This window comes from Chiloscyllium punctatum, chromosome 37, assembly GCF_047496795.1.
Source record: "Chiloscyllium punctatum isolate Juve2018m chromosome 37, sChiPun1.3, whole genome shotgun sequence".
NCBI classification, from domain to species: Eukaryota; Metazoa; Chordata; class Chondrichthyes; order Orectolobiformes; family Hemiscylliidae; genus Chiloscyllium; species Chiloscyllium punctatum.
This window is the reverse complement of record NC_092775.1, coordinates 5110970-5128568: the sequence shown is the minus strand read 5'-3', so window position 1 is coordinate 5128568 and position 17599 is coordinate 5110970. Positions and strand designations below refer to the sequence as shown.

Here is a 17599-nt window from a genome sequence, read left to right as displayed (position 1 = left end):
GGACATTGGGTTCAAATCCTGCCACAGAAGATGGTGGAGTTTGAATTCAATTAAAGAATAAGATCTCTGGAATTAAAAATCTACTGATGACTGTGAAACCATTATCAATTGTCTGAAAGGCCCATCTGGCTCACTAATGTCCTTAGGGTGAGGAAATCCACTATTCTTGCCTACATGTGACCCACAACTGACCTCAAGTAGCGATGTGACCCAGCCAGTGATGCCTACATCCTGTGGATGAATTCAAGAAGGTTAGTACAGGGAGGAGCCCCTCAACATTTAGTGGAGTTACAGGTTCCCCCATGCCCAGCTGAGGGTGTACATTTGGTCAGAGTCTCAGTTTAATATCTCAGTAGAAATCTTGGTGTTCAAGCAGCTGTCCCACAGAATGCGGTCTGTAACATAATAATGGCACTGCGTTTCTGGTCAATCCTAAATTGAGATTGCAGCCATGAGCTTCACTGATTGTGATAAACCGTGGAATTTGCTGAAGGATCTCTGCAACATAAATAATCCCAGTGGATTTTTACAGATTAAAGTAATCAATCTGATTTATATAATAAGAGAGCATAAGGATAGAGAACTGGTTGGCAAACAGGAATCAGAGAGTTGGAGTAAACAGGTCCTTTCAGAGTGGCAGGCAGTGACGAGTGGGGTATCATAGGGTTCTGTGCTGGGGCCCCAGCTGTTCACAATATACGGAATGGTGGATCTGGCTCAAAGGGCCGAATGGCCTACTCCTGCTTCTATTTTCTATGTTTCTAAAATACAATGGCTGTTGTAATCCTGAAATAAAAAATAAGAAAACTTTAAAAATAAATACTCAGCAGGTCTGGCAGCATCTTGGGAGATAACAAAAAAGAACATTTCAGCTTGATGATGATGAATGGTCAAAGACCTTAAACATTAACTCTGTTTCTGTCTTCACAGATGCTGCCAGACTTGCCCAATGTATTTGGAATGTTTTCATTTATATGCACTTAGTTAATTACACTGAAAATGTTATATTCTGTGAAAGAGCATATTTAAACATAAACCATGGAAAAAAAAATCCTTATTCTCTCTCACAAGTTGAGGATAAGAATTGGAAATATCTTGTATCTGTATCAATACCACCTTCATGGAATGAAATATATACAGACCAGTTTCTTATTGGCACTGAGTCCCATGAACAATATCTCAAAGGACACGACCTTTATATTCCATGGCATTGTGTGGAATCTCAATGAATAATCACACTTTTACTTGCTCCTATTGACAAGACTCCCAATGGACAAAACCTTTCCCTTTCAGTCCTACATTGTACACTCCCAATGGACAAAACCTTTCCCTTTCAGTCCTACATTGTACACTGCCAATGGACACTTTCATTAATTCATTGCACAGAATTCCAGTGGGTCAACATCTTTCCAATTAGTCTTATTGATTAGAATTTCAAAGCCAATCTGTTAACTCCTGGTATACACATAAGCTCTGGGACTATTCCTTTACAATCTGTCCCTTTGTGTGTAACTCCAGTGAACCAAAGATAGATAGGAACCTCTCTCTCAATGGCACACTGAGCTTGGACACTGGAGAACACTGGTTGCCTTGTATTTTCTGAGCAGTGTCATTGGCTGGTTTCAATCCTTCTTTGTTCTTACTCTCCTTGCAAGAAGTGTATATAATGAGGAATTGCTGATGAGTATTGCCCCCTGCACAGGACAGCATGGTAAGAGGAGAAACTTCCATATGTGGCACAAAAAAAGATGCCAATGTGGCTTCATAAAGAAATATAAGTATTAACTCTTCATGATGTCCAACACATTGACCTGGGCACCCAGCAACCTTGAACATCTGCTTCACACGCGTATGATGAAGTATTTCATGGATAGAGTGAAGTGAATGAGGGAGAATGGAATGACAGGGTCAGATGAAGAGGGATGGGTGGAGATTTATGTGCATCCTTAATACCAGCACAGAGTGGGTGGATCTGGGGGCTTTTCGCTTTGCTGTAAATTCCTGTTCCACCAATGTGAATCAGGCAGAAATGACAGAAAACAGAATATTAAGTGTTGTCGTAATATTATAGCTTCAATTGCGTTTTTCCACTTGGGGCTGGGTGTTCCCCAATGAGAGCACAGACTGGATTACAGAACCTCACACCCTTTTACCTCTTGTGTCATCAGCTTGGGTGAGGGCTGTGAAAAATCTCCACTTCCACCTCTTCCAATGCCGCTCTGTCACTGACACCATTCTCAGCTATTAGCACCACTGAAGGAGGTCATTCGGCCCATTGTGGATATAATGGCTCTCTCTGAATGCTTTGATTGAACCTGCCTCCACCATACTCATTGAGTTTCTACTCCCAACCACTCGCTGCAGTACAAAGGACTTTCCTCATGTCACATCTGTCAATTCTTGTCAATCGCTTTATAAATCAGTTACGCTTGTTTCAAGCCCTCTGCCAATTTCTCTCTGTCTTACCGCATCCAGCCACCTCACAATTTTGAATACCTTGATCAAACCTCCTGTTAGCTTTCTTTGCTCCAATCCCAGCTTCTTCAATCCATTCATCCCTGGAAACAGTTTTGAAATTCTCTCCTGATCCTCAAGTCTAGGTACACTGCAACAGTTTGAAAAACGCCATGGCCCTGATACTGAGTTCTGAGAATCTCATCATGATAAGGAGATATTCTCCAATGTTCAACACCACTTGTGACTGATCTTATATGTAGAGTTTATATATAATCCTCAAGTTTTAAAAAAAATTACTCAGTTTCCTGTCATTCAGTACCTCATACTGATACTGTTACAGTCCCTTTGATACAATCATTCCTGATATTTTGAGTGAACATATGCAGGTATTTTACCTCTAGAGCAGGTGGGAACCAGAATCCACTAGCCAAGAGATAAGAGACACTGCCACTGTGCTACAGGAGGTTCAAACCAATGTTTTAGTCTTCAAACTTGCAGACAAACCTAATATGTCAACATTTTTACCCTCAACACCTCTCTCTGTTAACTCCCTCCTTGAAAAATTCAGTGAAATTAATTCAATGTTATTTGACCTGAACAAATCTTTTATCCAGTTAAGAAATTTTGCAGAAGTAACCACTGATTTTAACCCTTCATATTAATATATATATATATATATATATATGTGTGTGTGTAATTTGCCTTCGTTTGCTAACTCACAACACAGGAGCTGAGTCAGAACTACATCTCATCCCCAGTGATTTTGCCAAACAGTGGGCTATTGGTGAACAGTCAATAAATTCTTCTTTAATGCTGTTAATTGAGTGCATTTGTTTTGTTAAGTATTTGAGCCAGATTTATCAAACCTATGTGCTGAGACATTGCAACCATCCACTTAAGCAGGATTTTGTACTGAAGCTAATTAACCAGATAGATTTCAATGAAATGACCATTTGAATTTTTTTTGCTGATCAGGCTTCATTTGATTATTTTGTTAAAATCAAGTCCAATTGTTCAGAGACCACGCTCAGACGATGCATTCTGATGGTCAAGCATTTGTTCTAATTGCCTGAAAGAACAAACCCATTCTCCTTCCTGTTAGGAGAATATCAAAAGCAGCCACTTAAGTCCTGGCCTCATTCTAGTCTGCATCCAATATGGGACACGAGGACAGCTGAATTTCCAAGGTAGAGTAAGAGTGACAGCCCTTGACATCAAGCCTGCAATTCACCGAGTGTGGCATCACAGAGCCTGAGCAAAACCTGAATCAATGGGAATCAGGGGCAGACTCTGGAGTTACACCTGGCAAGATAAAGGATGGTTGTCGTTGTTGGAGATTAGTCATCTCAGCTCCAGGACATCTCTGCAGGAGTTCCTCAGGGTAACGTCCTCTGTCATTTTTTAACTGCTTCACCAATGACCTTCCTTTTCATCATAAGGTCAGCAGTGGAGATGTCCCCCAATGTTCAACACCATTCGTGACTGATCTGGAAGCAGTCCATGTTTCAGATGCAACAAGTACTTGATAACATTCTGGTTTCAGATAAGTCATAAGTAACACTCACGCCACACTAGTGCTAGGCAAGGACAATTTCCAACAGGAGAGAATCTAACCATCTATCCTTGCCACTCAAAAAGTATTACCATCACTGAATCCCCCAAAAATCAACATCCTAGTGTTTACCACTGAGCTTTAAATACTCTGACCACAAGAGCCGGTCAGAGGTTGGGAATCCTGCAGTGAGAAACCCATTTCCTGACTCCTAAAACCTGTTCACTGTCAAAACATGTTGGTCAGGAATGTGATGGAATACTCTCCAGTTCCCTGCTAGTTGGGAGCTCAGCATCCAGGCTAAAGCAGTCTGAATGGTGCATGATCTGCTCCAATTCCTAACCCCCACCCTGTCCAGCCATGTGACAGGTTCAGCAGGAGGAGGCACTGTAGAGCAACAAGGAGTTAGAAACTCCAGCAACTTTTTAAATGAGCATTTCATAACTAACTTTGGGAAATTGATCTCAATTGGAACACCCTTGATCTGTTCCCCTCACTCAGCATAGGCTATATGCATAAAATACTCAAAACAAAACCTTAGCTAATGTTGTAGACTGTAAAATTCAGTCAAATTGATAAATGACTCATAACTGTGGCTCAATTTGGAATTGGTTATATAATTCTGCTGAGTAAGAATTTCAAAACCAGTTGAGTAAAATTAATGCAACCTGCTCCGAATAATTAGTTTCCTGCTTTACTCTGGGTCAGACTTGATGACAACAACTTGCCTTTATATAGCACGTTTACTGTAGAAAAAAAATCGCAAGGTGCTTTACAGTAGGCTATGAAAAAAGATGTAGTTGAGGAACATAGAGTTATTAAGACAGGAAACCAAATACCTGGACAAAGAAGTATCTTAAAGGTGAAACCGATTTGGAGAGATTTAGGCTTTCAGTGCAATTACAGACATCTCTCATACCAAGACCTGGGATCAAGATGGGGATGTGTTTCATTGTGGTGACTGTACACTGATGACACAGCACTAGCCCATTCAGCCCCTTGAATCCCACCCAGATCCCTGCATTTTCAATGGCAACCCACCTCAGCCTGCACGTCCATGGACACTATGGGTAATTTAGCATGGCCATACCTTTGGACTGTGGGAGGTGGCCAGAGCACCTGCAGGGTGTGCAAGCACACACACACACCAACCCAAGGATGGAATTGAACCCAAGTCCCTGATGCTGTGAGGTAGCAGTGCTAATCACTGAGCCACTGTGTCACCCCCATGTTGGCAAGTCATTGATGGACAAGTAGTGAAATAAAATATTACCCTATCAGCCAGTGCTAAAGTGGGATAATGATACTACAACAAACTAACTAAATACTTTACAGTTACAGAACAATAATTTAAATAAGTAGAAAATAATAAAATTGTTCACTTATGAAGATAAGAAGATAAATAATTACAAAATACATGTCTCCTTAATGCATAGAATAAAAATGTAAGGTTGACAGCATCCTTCATTTTATATTAAAATCCATGTTGTCAGAGATTCAGTTAATTAAATTCTCAATCAGTTATAATTATTTGAATCTTATAAAGTTGGGAATTAACCTTTCTCATAGTCTCTTCATTCTCTGCGTGTTTTGTACTATGGGGCTTTCCTCCTCAATTCCATCACATCACTTACTTTTCTCTGGTCGAGGCAAGAGATAGTGGGAATGGGAGGCAGGGTTCAGGAGTGTTCCAGCAAAGTCTAGATAGTAGTTCTTCGTTTTTCAGCAAGGGATTACATTGTTTGACTGCGTCAGAGTAGATTTGGTACATAAGTTGAAACCGAGAAGAACTGCAGTTGCTAAAAATCAGACACACAAACAGAAATTGCTGGAAAAGCTCAGCATCTGGCAGCATCTGGGCAGAGAAATCAGAGTTAACATTTCAAACCCAGTGACCCTTCCTCAGAACTAGATTTGGCAAATGTTACCCAAGATCAATTTCAATGCTGACTTCTGAATGTGAATGTTGTTCACATGTTGATTGGTAAGTCAAGCATTCCGAATCAATGTCATTTATATGACAATGGGTAGTACATATCTATCAAACACTGTAACTAGGTCAATTTGAGATATGTTGTGGTATTTGAGATGATTTGCAATGTGACCATAAAGCCATCAATCAGCTTTGACAATGTGATGCTGCAAGGTGTGGATATCTTTATATATCTGGGTGCTGCAATCGCAAGCAATGTGTCATTTGATACTGAAATCAACACGCATTGCAAATGTTATAGCTGCTATATTCCAAGCTGAGTAACAGAGTGTTCAAGAACAACAACCTGACTAAGAGCACCAAAACTGCCAAGGTTGCATCCCTCTATGATCATCCTCAGCACATCCCTTTACAGTGGTGAGATAGACAAAGGAAGTGGGCAACGTATCAGGATGGTAGACAGGTTAGAATTTGGTGTTTTGTGACAAGAAGCTTATTTCTGGAGACCTTATTCACAATAAACATTCCCAAGTTAGAACAAATCATCTAGGAATGTGTGCACCTGAAATTCATAAAGGTTTGACTTTGCTTAGAGAGAGTCATGATCAGAACAATTAGGGAAGATTATGTTGCGAATCATTATGTCCATTGCTTAATGATGTAGTTCATGTCTGGAACCAAAAGAGAAAATGCTGGAAAATCTCAGCAGGTCTGGCAGCATCTGTAAGGAGAGAAAAGAGCTGACGTTTCGAGTCTAACTGACCCTTTGTCAAAGCTTTGACAAAGGGTCAGTTAGACTCAAAACATCAGCTTTTTTCTCTCCTTACAGATGCTGCCAGACCTGCTGAGAATTTCCAGCATTTTCTCTTTTGGTTTTAGATTCCAGCATCCGCAGTAATTTGTTTTTATCCTTAGTTCATTTCTGGCCTTGATTGAACACAACATAAGGATTATGTTGCAACCAAATGCAAGTTGCTGTACAAATAATTGGCGTGTTCTTTTTTTCTTCAGCTTGAACTATAGTGGAGTCTGCCTGGCCTCTGATGGGCTCTTCAGGGATTTCCTGGATGGAATGGGTCCTGCACAGTTTGTGGGGCGTCAGACACTGGCCACACCATCGATGGGTAAGAAACTCTTGACTCCTCATTGATTAAAGCTTCAACATTGACCTAATGTGATTTTGTGAGCCATGTAAGAGAGCCCTTAAGAGTATGCCCATCCTGGTCGTGTGAACAGAGGCACGTAACCTGCTGGATCTTTTAACTTCCAGCTTTCCCAAGTCCTGGATGGAATTGAACCCAAGTCCCCAAGATCCTATCCACAACTCCCCCACCCCACCCCCAGGAGCATGTTTTCAATCTGATTATTAGGCCTCGTGACCCCATCCCACCACGGGGCACACAATGTTAAGAAAGGGGGAAAATGGAATTTGCTCCATGTGGTTATGTTCCCCTGATTTCAGCTTCTCCAACATCTTCAACCATACATAACGGAGGATTAACATAGTGTGCAAAATGATTGAGACTGTGAAAGAGAGAGTGAGTCACAAACTGGGAAAAAATTAGTAATAACTAAAGACGTAGAGAGTGAGACAGCAAAACTGAGAAAGAGACAGATCATTTAACATTGGGAAGAAAGAGTGTGAGGGAAGAGATAATGGTGAATTTTTTAAATGTCATCTGTTTGCCATGGCACAGAATAGAGTATAGCAGGCGGTATGATGGGGGATAGCAGGCTGTATGAGGGGGGATAGCAGGCTGTATGAGAGGGGATTGCAGGCTGTATGATGGGGGATAGCAGGCTGTATGAGGGGGGATAGCAGGCTGTATGAGGGGGGATAGCAGGCTGTATGAGAGGGGATAGCAGGCTGTATGATGGGGGAATAGCAGGCTGTATGAGAGGGGATTGCAGGCTGTATGATGGGGGATAGCAGGCTGTATGAGGGGGGATAGCAGGCTGTATGAGGGGGGATAGCAGGCTGTATGAGAGGGGATAGCAGGCTGTATGAGAGGGGATAGCAGGCTGTATGAGGGGGGATAGCAGGCTGTATGAGGGGGGATAGCAGGCTGTATGAGGGGGGATAGCAGGCTGTATGAGAGGGGATAGCAGGCTGTATGAGAGGGGATTGCAGGCTGTATGAGGGGGGATAGCAGGCTGTATGAGGGGGGATAGCAGGCTGTATGAGAGGGGATAGCAGGCTGTATGAGGGGGGATTGCAGGCTGTATGAGAGGGGATAGCAGGCTGTATGAGAGGGGATAGCAGGCTGTATGAGAGGGGATAGCAGGCTGTATGAGGGGGGATAGCAGGCTGTATGAGGGGGGATAGCAGGCTGTATGAGGGGGGATAGCAGGCTGTATGAGGGGGGATAGCAGGCTGTATGAGGGGGGATAGCAGGCTGTATGAGAGGGGATAGCAGGCTGTATGAGAGGGGATAGCAGGCTGTATGAGGGGGGATAGCAGGCGGTATGAGGGGGGATAGCAGGCGGTATGAGGGGGGATAGCAGGCTGTATGAGGGGGGATAGCAGGCTGTATGAGGGGGGATAGCAGGCTGTATGATGGGGGATAGCAGGCTGTATGAGAGGGGATTGCAGGCTGTATGAGAGGGGATAGCAGGCTGTATGATGGGGGATAGCAGGCGGTATGATGGGGGATAGCAGGCGGTATGAGGGGGGATAGCAGGCGGTATGAGGGGGGATAGCAGGCGGTATGAGGGGGGATAGCAGGCTGTATGAGAGGGGATAGCAGGCTGTATGATGGGGGATAGCAGGCTGTATGATGGGGGATAGCAGGCGGTATGAGGGGGGATAGCAGGCGGTATGAGGGGGGATTGCAGGCTGTATGAGAGGGGATAGCAGGCTGTATGATGGGGGATAGCAGGCTGTATGAGGGGGGATAGCAGGCTGTATGAGAGGGGATAGCAGGCTGTATGAGAGGGGATAGCAGGCTGTATGAGGGGGGATAGCAGGCTGTATGAGGGGGGATAGCAGGCTGTATGAGGGGGGATAGCAGGCTGTATGAGAGGGGATAGCAGGCTGTATGAGAGGGGATTGCAGGCTGTATGAGGGGGGATAGCAGGCTGTATGAGGGGGGATAGCAGGCTGTATGAGGGGGGATAGCAGGCGGTATGAGGGGGGATTGCAGGCTGTATGAGAGGGGATAGCAGGCTGTATGATGGGGGATAGCAGGCTGTATGAGGGGGGATAGCAGGCTGTATGAGAGGGGATAGCAGGCTGTATGAGAGGGGATAGCAGGCTGTATGAGGGGGGATAGCAGGCTGTATGAGGGGGGATAGCAGGCTGTATGAGGGGGGATAGCAGGCTGTATGAGAGGGGATAGCAGGCTGTATGAGAGGGGATTGCAGGCTGTATGAGGGGGGATAGCAGGCTGTATGAGGGGGGATAGCAGGCTGTATGAGAGGGGATAGCAGGCTGTATGAGAGGGGATAGCAGGCTGTATGAGGGGGGATTGCAGGCTGTATGAGAGGGGATAGCAGGCTGTATGAGAGGGGATAGCAGGCTGTATGAGAGGGGATAGCAGGCTGTATGAGGGGGGATAGCAGGCTGTATGAGGGGGGATAGCAGGCTGTATGAGGGGGGATAGCAGGCTGTATGAGGGGGGATAGCAGGCTGTATGAGGGGGGATAGCAGGCTGTATGAGAGGGGATAGCAGGCTGTATGAGAGGGGATAGCAGGCTGTATGAGGGGGGATAGCAGGCGGTATGAGGGGGGATAGCAGGCGGTATGAGGGGGGATAGCAGGCTGTATGAGGGGGGATAGCAGGCTGTATGAGGGGGGATAGCAGGCTGTATGATGGGGGATAGCAGGCTGTATGAGAGGGGATTGCAGGCTGTATGAGAGGGGATAGCAGGCTGTATGATGGGGGATAGCAGGCGGTATGATGGGGGATAGCAGGCGGTATGAGGGGGGATAGCAGGCGGTATGAGGGGGGATAGCAGGCGGTATGAGGGGGGATAGCAGGCTGTATGAGAGGGGATAGCAGGCTGTATGATGGGGGATAGCAGGCTGTATGATGGGGGATAGCAGGCGGTATGAGGGGGGATAGCAGGCTGTATGAGGGGGGATTGCAGGCTGTATGAGAGGGGATAGCAGGCTGTATGATGGGGGATAGCAGGCTGTATGAGGGGGGATAGCAGGCTGTATGAGAGGGGATAGCAGGCTGTATGAGAGGGGATAGCAGGCTGTATGAGAGGGGATAGCAGGCTGTATGATGGGGGATAGCAGGCTGTATGATGGGGGATAGCAGGCGGTATGAGGGGGGATAGCAGGCGGTATGAGGGGGGATAGCAGGCGGTATGAGGGGGGATAGCAGGCTGTATGAGGGGGGATAGCAGGCTGTATGAGGGGGGATAGCAGGCTGTATGAGGGGGGATAGCAGGCTGTATGAGGGGGGATAGCAGGCTGTATGAGGGGGGATAGCAGGCTGTATGAGAGGGGATAGCAGGCTGTATGAGGGGGGATAGCAGGCTGTATGAGAGGGGATAGCAGGCTGTATGAGGGGGGATAGCAGGCTGTATGAGAGGGGATAGCAGGCTGTATGAGAGGGGATAGCAGGCTGTATGAGAGGGGATAGCAGGCTGTATGAGAGGGGATAGCAGGCTGTATGATGGGGGAATAGCAGGCTGTATGAGAGGGGATTGCAGGCTGTATGATGGGGGAATAGCAGGCTGTATGATGGGGGATAGCAGGCTGTATGATGGGGGATAGCAGGCTGTATGAGAGGGGATAGCAGGCTGTATGAGAGGGGATAGCAGGCTGTATGAGAGGGGATAGCAGGCTGTATGAGAGGGGATAGCAGGCTGTATGAGAGGGGATAGCAGGCTGTATGAGAGGGGATAGCAGGCTGTATGAGAGGGGATAGCAGGCTGTATGAGAGGGGATTGCAGGCTGTATGAGAGGGGATAGCAGGCTGTAGGATGGGGGATATCAGGCTGTAGGATGGGGGATATCAGGCTGTAGGATGGGGGATAGCAGGCTGTATGATGGGGGATAGCAGGCTGTATGAGAGGGGATTGCAGGCTGTAGGATGGGGGATATCAGGCTGTAGGATGGGGGATATCAGGCTGTAGGATGGGGGATAGCAGGCTGTATGATGGGGGATATCAGGCTGTATGATGGGGGATAGTAGGCTGTATGTACATTGCAGTCAATAGAAAATCCCTGTGTCTATTTTAGAGAATAGCAGTAACTGTGCGTATGCATGAAATATCGAATCTCTTTGTACAGAGGTGAGTAGCAATCATTGTGTACATTACTGAGAATAGGAACAGTTGTTTATACATTAGAAATAGCAGTCTCAGTGTACACTGACTTGAATAGCTTACCATGTTTATGTTAAATGGAAAAGCAGTCACTGTAAATATTGTAGAGAACAGCAGACCCATGTGCATCTTAGTTTGAAGAATTCAAAAGAAGCATATTATCTAAATGGTGAGAGATTGCAGAGCTTTTGAGACGCAGAGGGATCTGAGTGTCCTTGTACATGAATTGTAAAAGGCTTGTAGATAGGTACAGTAAGCAATTAGGGAAGTCTACTGAATGTGAAAGGAATTGAACATAAACATTGGGAGGTTATATTTCAATTACAATGTACTCAGACTCCTGGCCTCAGTGCTGACCCGGACTCCCGATCTCAGTGTGGAACTGGACTCCCGGCCTCAGCGCGGCTTAAAAACTCTGAGTTGTTTGAAAAGCATGGACCTTTGAACACTCTGTTGCAGTGGAAGTTACTTACAGCATTTTCATGGACAGTGAAAAACTCCATTTTTGAGATTCTTGGTTTTGTAGGTGATTGAAGTTCCTTTGTCCTGATTCCTTTTTCAAATAAATTCATTTTTTTAGCACTTAGTGTAAGAGATGGTCTTTACCTGCAATGCGGGGCTAACTGGAAGGTAATTCTTTAATGTCACCATTGCACACTGATGCATGAAACCAACACTGATGTACACAGGAGTATTCAGTTCAACTTGTACACTCCAATGAAGTTGAAACAATGATGTTAATCCAATACCAGTGCCGCCTTCAAAAAACGAAACACAAAACACTCCTATAATTTGGGACGTAATCTGCAGGGATGGCTTGGTGTTGAGCAGAAGATTTTCAGATTTTCATTAACTTCCTAGTCACAAGAGATCACAGTCCAGTCTGTTTGAAGATTCTTTGACAACTTTAGCTATTATCTCCCATCAGTTCCAGAAAGAATTTTTCCCAGACAACCTGCCAATTCACCTCTATAGATGCTTTGTCTCAGCTGCAATCCTCATTTAATGACACATTCTGGAATTAAGGCCTAAAACTCCCATTGTGTTTTGGAATCTTGACTTGTTGCCATAAGTCAGGAGATACTAAATGAGTATTTTGCATTAGTGTTCACTAATGGAAGTTACAGAACATGGAGAAAGAAACAACAACATCTTGGAAATGTGCATATTACAGAGGAGGAGATGGCTTAAAACGCATAAAGGTGGACAAGTCCCCAGGACTTTGTCAGGTGTACCCTAGAACTCTGTGGGTATCTAGGGAAGTGAATGCTGGGCTTCTTGCTGAGATATTTGGATCATCAATAGCCGCATATGAGGTGCCGGAAGACTGGAGGTTGGCTAACGTGGTGCCACTGCTTAAGAAAGGTGGTAAGGAATAACCAGGGAACTATAGTGAGCCTGACATCAGGGGTTGGCAAGTTTTTGGAGGGAATCCTGAGGGACAGGATTTACACTTATTTGGAAAGGCAAAGACTGATTAGGGATAGTCAACATGGCTTTGTGTGTGAGAAATCATGTCTCGCAAACTTGATTGAGTTTTTTGAAGAAGTAACAAAGAGGATTGATGAGGGCAGAGCAGTGGATGTGATCTGTATGGGCTTCAGTAAAGCGTTCGACAAGGTTCCTCATAGTTAACTGGTTAGCAAGGTTAGATCTCATGGAATACAGGGAAAATTAGCCACTTGGATACAAAACTGGCTGGAAGGTTGAAGACAGGGTGGTGGTGGAGGGTTGTTTTTCAGACTGGAGGCCGGTGACCTGTGGAGTGCCACAAGGATCGGTGCTGGGTCTACTGCTTTTCATCATTTATATAAATGATTTGGATGTGAACATAGGAGTTATGGTTAGTAAATTTGCAGTTGACACCAAAATTGGAGATGTAGTGTACAATGAAGAAGGTTACCTCAGAGTACAATGGCATCTTGATCAGATGGACCAATGGGTTGAAGAGTGGCAGATAGAGTTTAATTTAGATAAATGTAAGGTGCTGCATTTTGGAAAGACAAATCAGGGCAGGACTTATACACTTAATGGTAAGGTCCTGGGGAGTGTTGCTGAATAAAGAGACCTCGGTAGATTCATAGTTCCTTGACAGTGGAGTCCCACGTAGACAGGGTAATGAAGAAGGTATTTGGTATGCTTGCCTTTAATGGTCAGAGTATTGAGTACAGGAATTGGAAATCATGTTGCAACTATACAGGTTAAGCCACTGTTGGAATATTGCATGCAATTCTGGTCTCCTTCCTATCGGAAAGATGTTGTGAAACATGGAAGGGTTCAGAAAAGATTTACAAGAATGTTGCCAGGGTTGGAGGTTTTGAGCTATAGGGAGAGGCTAAATAGGCTGGAGCTGTTCTCCCTCGAGCGTCGGAGGCTGAGGGGTGACTTTATGGAGGTTGATGAAATCATGAGGGGCATGGATAGGGTGATTAGCAAGGTCTTTTCCTCAGGATGGGGGGGGGGGGGTCCAAAACTAGAGGAGAAAGATTTAAAAAGGACCTAAGGGGCAATGTTTTCATGCAGAAGGTGGTGTGGGTATGAAATGAGTTGCTAAAGCAAGTGGTGGAGGCTGATACAATTACAACATTTAAAAGGCATCTGAATGGGTATATGTATAGGAAGGGTTGAGAGGGATATGGGCCAAATGCTGGCAAATGGACTAGATTAATTTGGGATGTCTGATTGGCATGGATGAATCGGACCCAAGGGTTTGTTTTTGTGCTGTACACCTCTCTGATTTTATGACTCTAAATATCACTTTGCCATTTTCTCTTCCAATGGCCCTTGTTCATGTGGTTATAGATATAGTATAAAGAATAGCAGTCTCTGTGTATGTTGTAGAGAATCGCACTATCTATTTATTATAGAGAAGAGCAGCTGTAGCAATGTCTATGTATATGTTTAGTATATATCACAGCGTCACCATGAAGGGGCGGGCGAGGGCAGCAGATACATGGAACACCACCACCTGCAGGTTCTACGTGAAACTACAAACCGTCCTGACCTGGAAATATATGATTATTCCTTTACTGATGCTGGATTAAAATGCTGGAAATCCCTTCCTAAGTATTGGTGTCCCTGCACTCCGAAGGACAACAGCAGCTCAAGAAAGTGGCTCACCGTCACTTTGCAGGGCGAATAGGAATGGACAACAAAGACTGGCCCTGTCAATGACACGCACATTTCATGAGTGAATAAAAAAAAACTCTTCTTAATCTTAGACAAAATAATGAAGCTTTGTATATATTTCCAACAATAGCAGTTTCTGTGTATATTGCAGATAATTTCAGACACTGTGTACATTATTGGGAATGGCAACTGCTGTGTATATTACTGAAAATAGCAATCTGTGTGTAAGCTGTAGGCAATAACAGCCTCGTCTATTATAACAAGGTGCCCCTATGTATACTCTAGAGAGTAGAGGTCCTTGTGTATACTGGAGAGAACATTAGTTCCTGTGTCTATTATAGAGAACAGCAGTCCCTGTGTAAAATTTAGAGAATAGCAGCCCCTGAGTATTATAGACAACAGCAGCCCCTATGAGTACTTTCGAGAATAGCAGTCCCTGTTTATATTTTAGTGAATAGCAGCCCCTGAGTATATTATAGAGAATAGTGGTCCCTGTGTGTATTACAGAGATTAGCAGCTCCTGTGTATATTAAAGAGAAGAGGAGCCCCCCTGTATATTATAGAGAACAGCAGTCCCTGTGTATATTACAGAGAATCACATTCCCTGCATACATTATAGAGAATACCAGCCCCTGTGTGTATTATAGAGAATAGTAGTCACTGTGTGTATTGTAGAGAACAGCAGTCCTGTGTGTATTATAGAGAACAGTTGCCCCTGTGTATATTATAGAGAATAGAAGTCCCTGTGTATATTATGGAGAATAGCGTTCCAGTGTATGTTACAGAGATAGAGCTGAAAATGTGTTGCTGGAAAAGCGCAGCAGGTCAGGCAGCATCCAAGGAACAGGAGAATCGACGTTTCAGGCATAAGCCCTTCTTCAGGAATGAGGAAAGTGTGTCCAGCAGGCTAAGATAAAAGGTAGGGGGGAGGGACTTGGGGGAGGGGAGTTGGATATGCGATAGGTAAGGTCGGTGCGCCAAACTACTACCGCGCCTCCCTTGTCTGCTTGTTCGATAGTGAGGTTGGGGTTGGAACGGAGGGAGTGGAGGGCTGCACGTTCCGAGGGTGAGAGGTTGGAGTGGGTGAGAGGGGTGGAGAAGTTACAGAGATCCTATGTTACAGAGATAGGCAGTTTCTGTATATAATATAGAAAACAGCAGCCCCTGTATATACTATAGAGAAGAAGAGACCTTGTGTATACCGTAGAGAACAGCAGTCCCTGTATATATTATAGAGAATAGCCATCCCTATGTATAATATAGAGAATAGCAGCCCTGTGTATATTATAGAGAAGAGCAGCCCATTTGTATATGATAGAGAATAGCAGCTCCTGTCTATATGATCACGAATAGCAGTCCCTGTGTATATTATAGTGAACAGCAATTCCTGGGTATATTATAGAGAATAGCAGTCCCTGTGTATATTATAGAGAATAGCAGTCCCTGGGTATATTATAGAGATTAGCAGTCCCTGGGTATGTTATAGAGAATAGCAGCCCCTGTGTATACTTCCAGAGAATAGCCGCTCCTGTGTATCTTGTAGGAAAAAAGCAGATCCGGTGTATGCTACAGAAAATAGACGTCCCTGTGTATGCTATACTGAAAAAATAGTTCCTTGTGTATATTGTAGAGAATAACTGTCCCTGTGATAATTGTAGGAATTGGCAGTCTCTGTGAATAATACATTGAATTCAGCCCCTTGTATGTTGTCGTAGATAACAACCCTTGTTTATGTTGTTGAGCGTCATAGCATTTGTGTGTATTATCTGGATGTATATCTGCATTATTGTGTTTCTGTATGTTACGAGAATATCAGATATTGAGGTTGAAAAGACAGTGTTGTAATTTGATCTTGTTTTCTAAGCCATTGTATCTAAGTTATTCACTGATGTGATATTATGCTTTCTGTAACATCCATGTCGGAACATTGGAACAGGAGTAGCCAATCGAGTCTGCCTGGTGTTCAGTGGGATCATCAGAGCTTGCTGAAGAAGGATCACCGTTATCTCTGTTTTCTCTCCAAGGATGCTGCCAGGCTCCTGAGGTCTTTCAGCAATTTCTGATCTTGTTTCTGATTTCTAGCATCTGCAGTTCTTTGGTTTTAACACCTCAATACCTCTTATCTAATCCAATCCCATTATAACCCTGTATGCCACTGATAACAGGACAATGATTGCTCTCTACCTTAAACATGTTTAAAGACTGAGCTTCCACAATCGTCTCGAGTAGAGAATTCCAAATCTTCTCAGCCTCCTGAACAAGATAAAACCTTGGACAGAAGTGGCATCTTCCTGATTTTTAAATTGTTCCCCCTGGTTCTACACTCTCTCTGATGAGCCATCTGGCCTGCACCTACCCTGCCAGCCCTCGAAGTATTTTATAACTCTCAATCTCCAAAATTTTAGACAATAGTTGGCCCAATTTCTCTCATTAGGATAGTCCCACCATCCCAGGGACAAGTCTGGTGAACCTTTGTTGCATTCCCTCTCTGGCAAAAACAGAGGACTTGACACTTAACAATTTCTTACCAGTTAAGAAATACATTTCATATCTGTTAAGGACAGATGATTTCCCTTCCTAACAGGGAACCAGAGCCACTTTTTGACATTAGGTGCCATGTTCATGTTTACTGAGATTCACTTTTGATTCCAGCTTTATTAGTTGAACACAAACTGCATCAACTGCAGTGGGCTTTGACCCCATGCCAAAACCCTCCGGAAAAGAAGCATTAACCGAGGCCTCTGCATCACCAGCCCAAGCCATTCCCACTAAACCACCATCATCCCTTGCGCCTTTGGATTCCTAGTGGAGTTCACTCCACTTATGATCTGGTTTTGATAACATTCTCATTAAAGCAATTAAAATGTGAGGGACATTGCTAATTCTCAATGCCCCAATGTAATGATGGTGTTATTTCATCCCCAACTCCTGACCTTTCCACACCTTATTCCCTTTTCTAATTTGGTTCTTTGCTATCGAGTTAAATCAATCTTTAAAACTCCTTTTTAATTCATTAGTATTCCAATTGTGAGAGGTGAACTTTGTAGGTAACTTGTATGACAGCTCAGTAATACTGTATTTTTGATGGAGGGAGTGCAACGTGCAGTTCACTAGGCCTATGCTACAGATGGCATGACTATCCTACAACGAGGGATTTGTTCAACTGGGCCCATATTCACTGGAGTCTATAATGAATGAGACAGGGTCTGATTGAAGTGTATAGTAGTCTAACAGGTTTGGACAGACTA

General features: G+C 44.2%; 1 protein-coding gene across 1 annotated transcript in view; it reads left to right on the top strand.

Moving 5' to 3' along the window:
* rims4 (regulating synaptic membrane exocytosis 4) overlaps nucleotides 1–17599 on the top strand; it is a 123711-nt gene that overhangs the window by 86499 nt on the left and 19613 nt on the right. The window contains exon 3 of the mRNA XM_072556151.1: nucleotides 6954–7066. Within this exon, the coding sequence (XP_072412252.1) occupies nucleotides 6954–7066 (113 nt within the window). The remainder of the gene's footprint in view (nucleotides 1–6953; nucleotides 7067–17599) is intronic.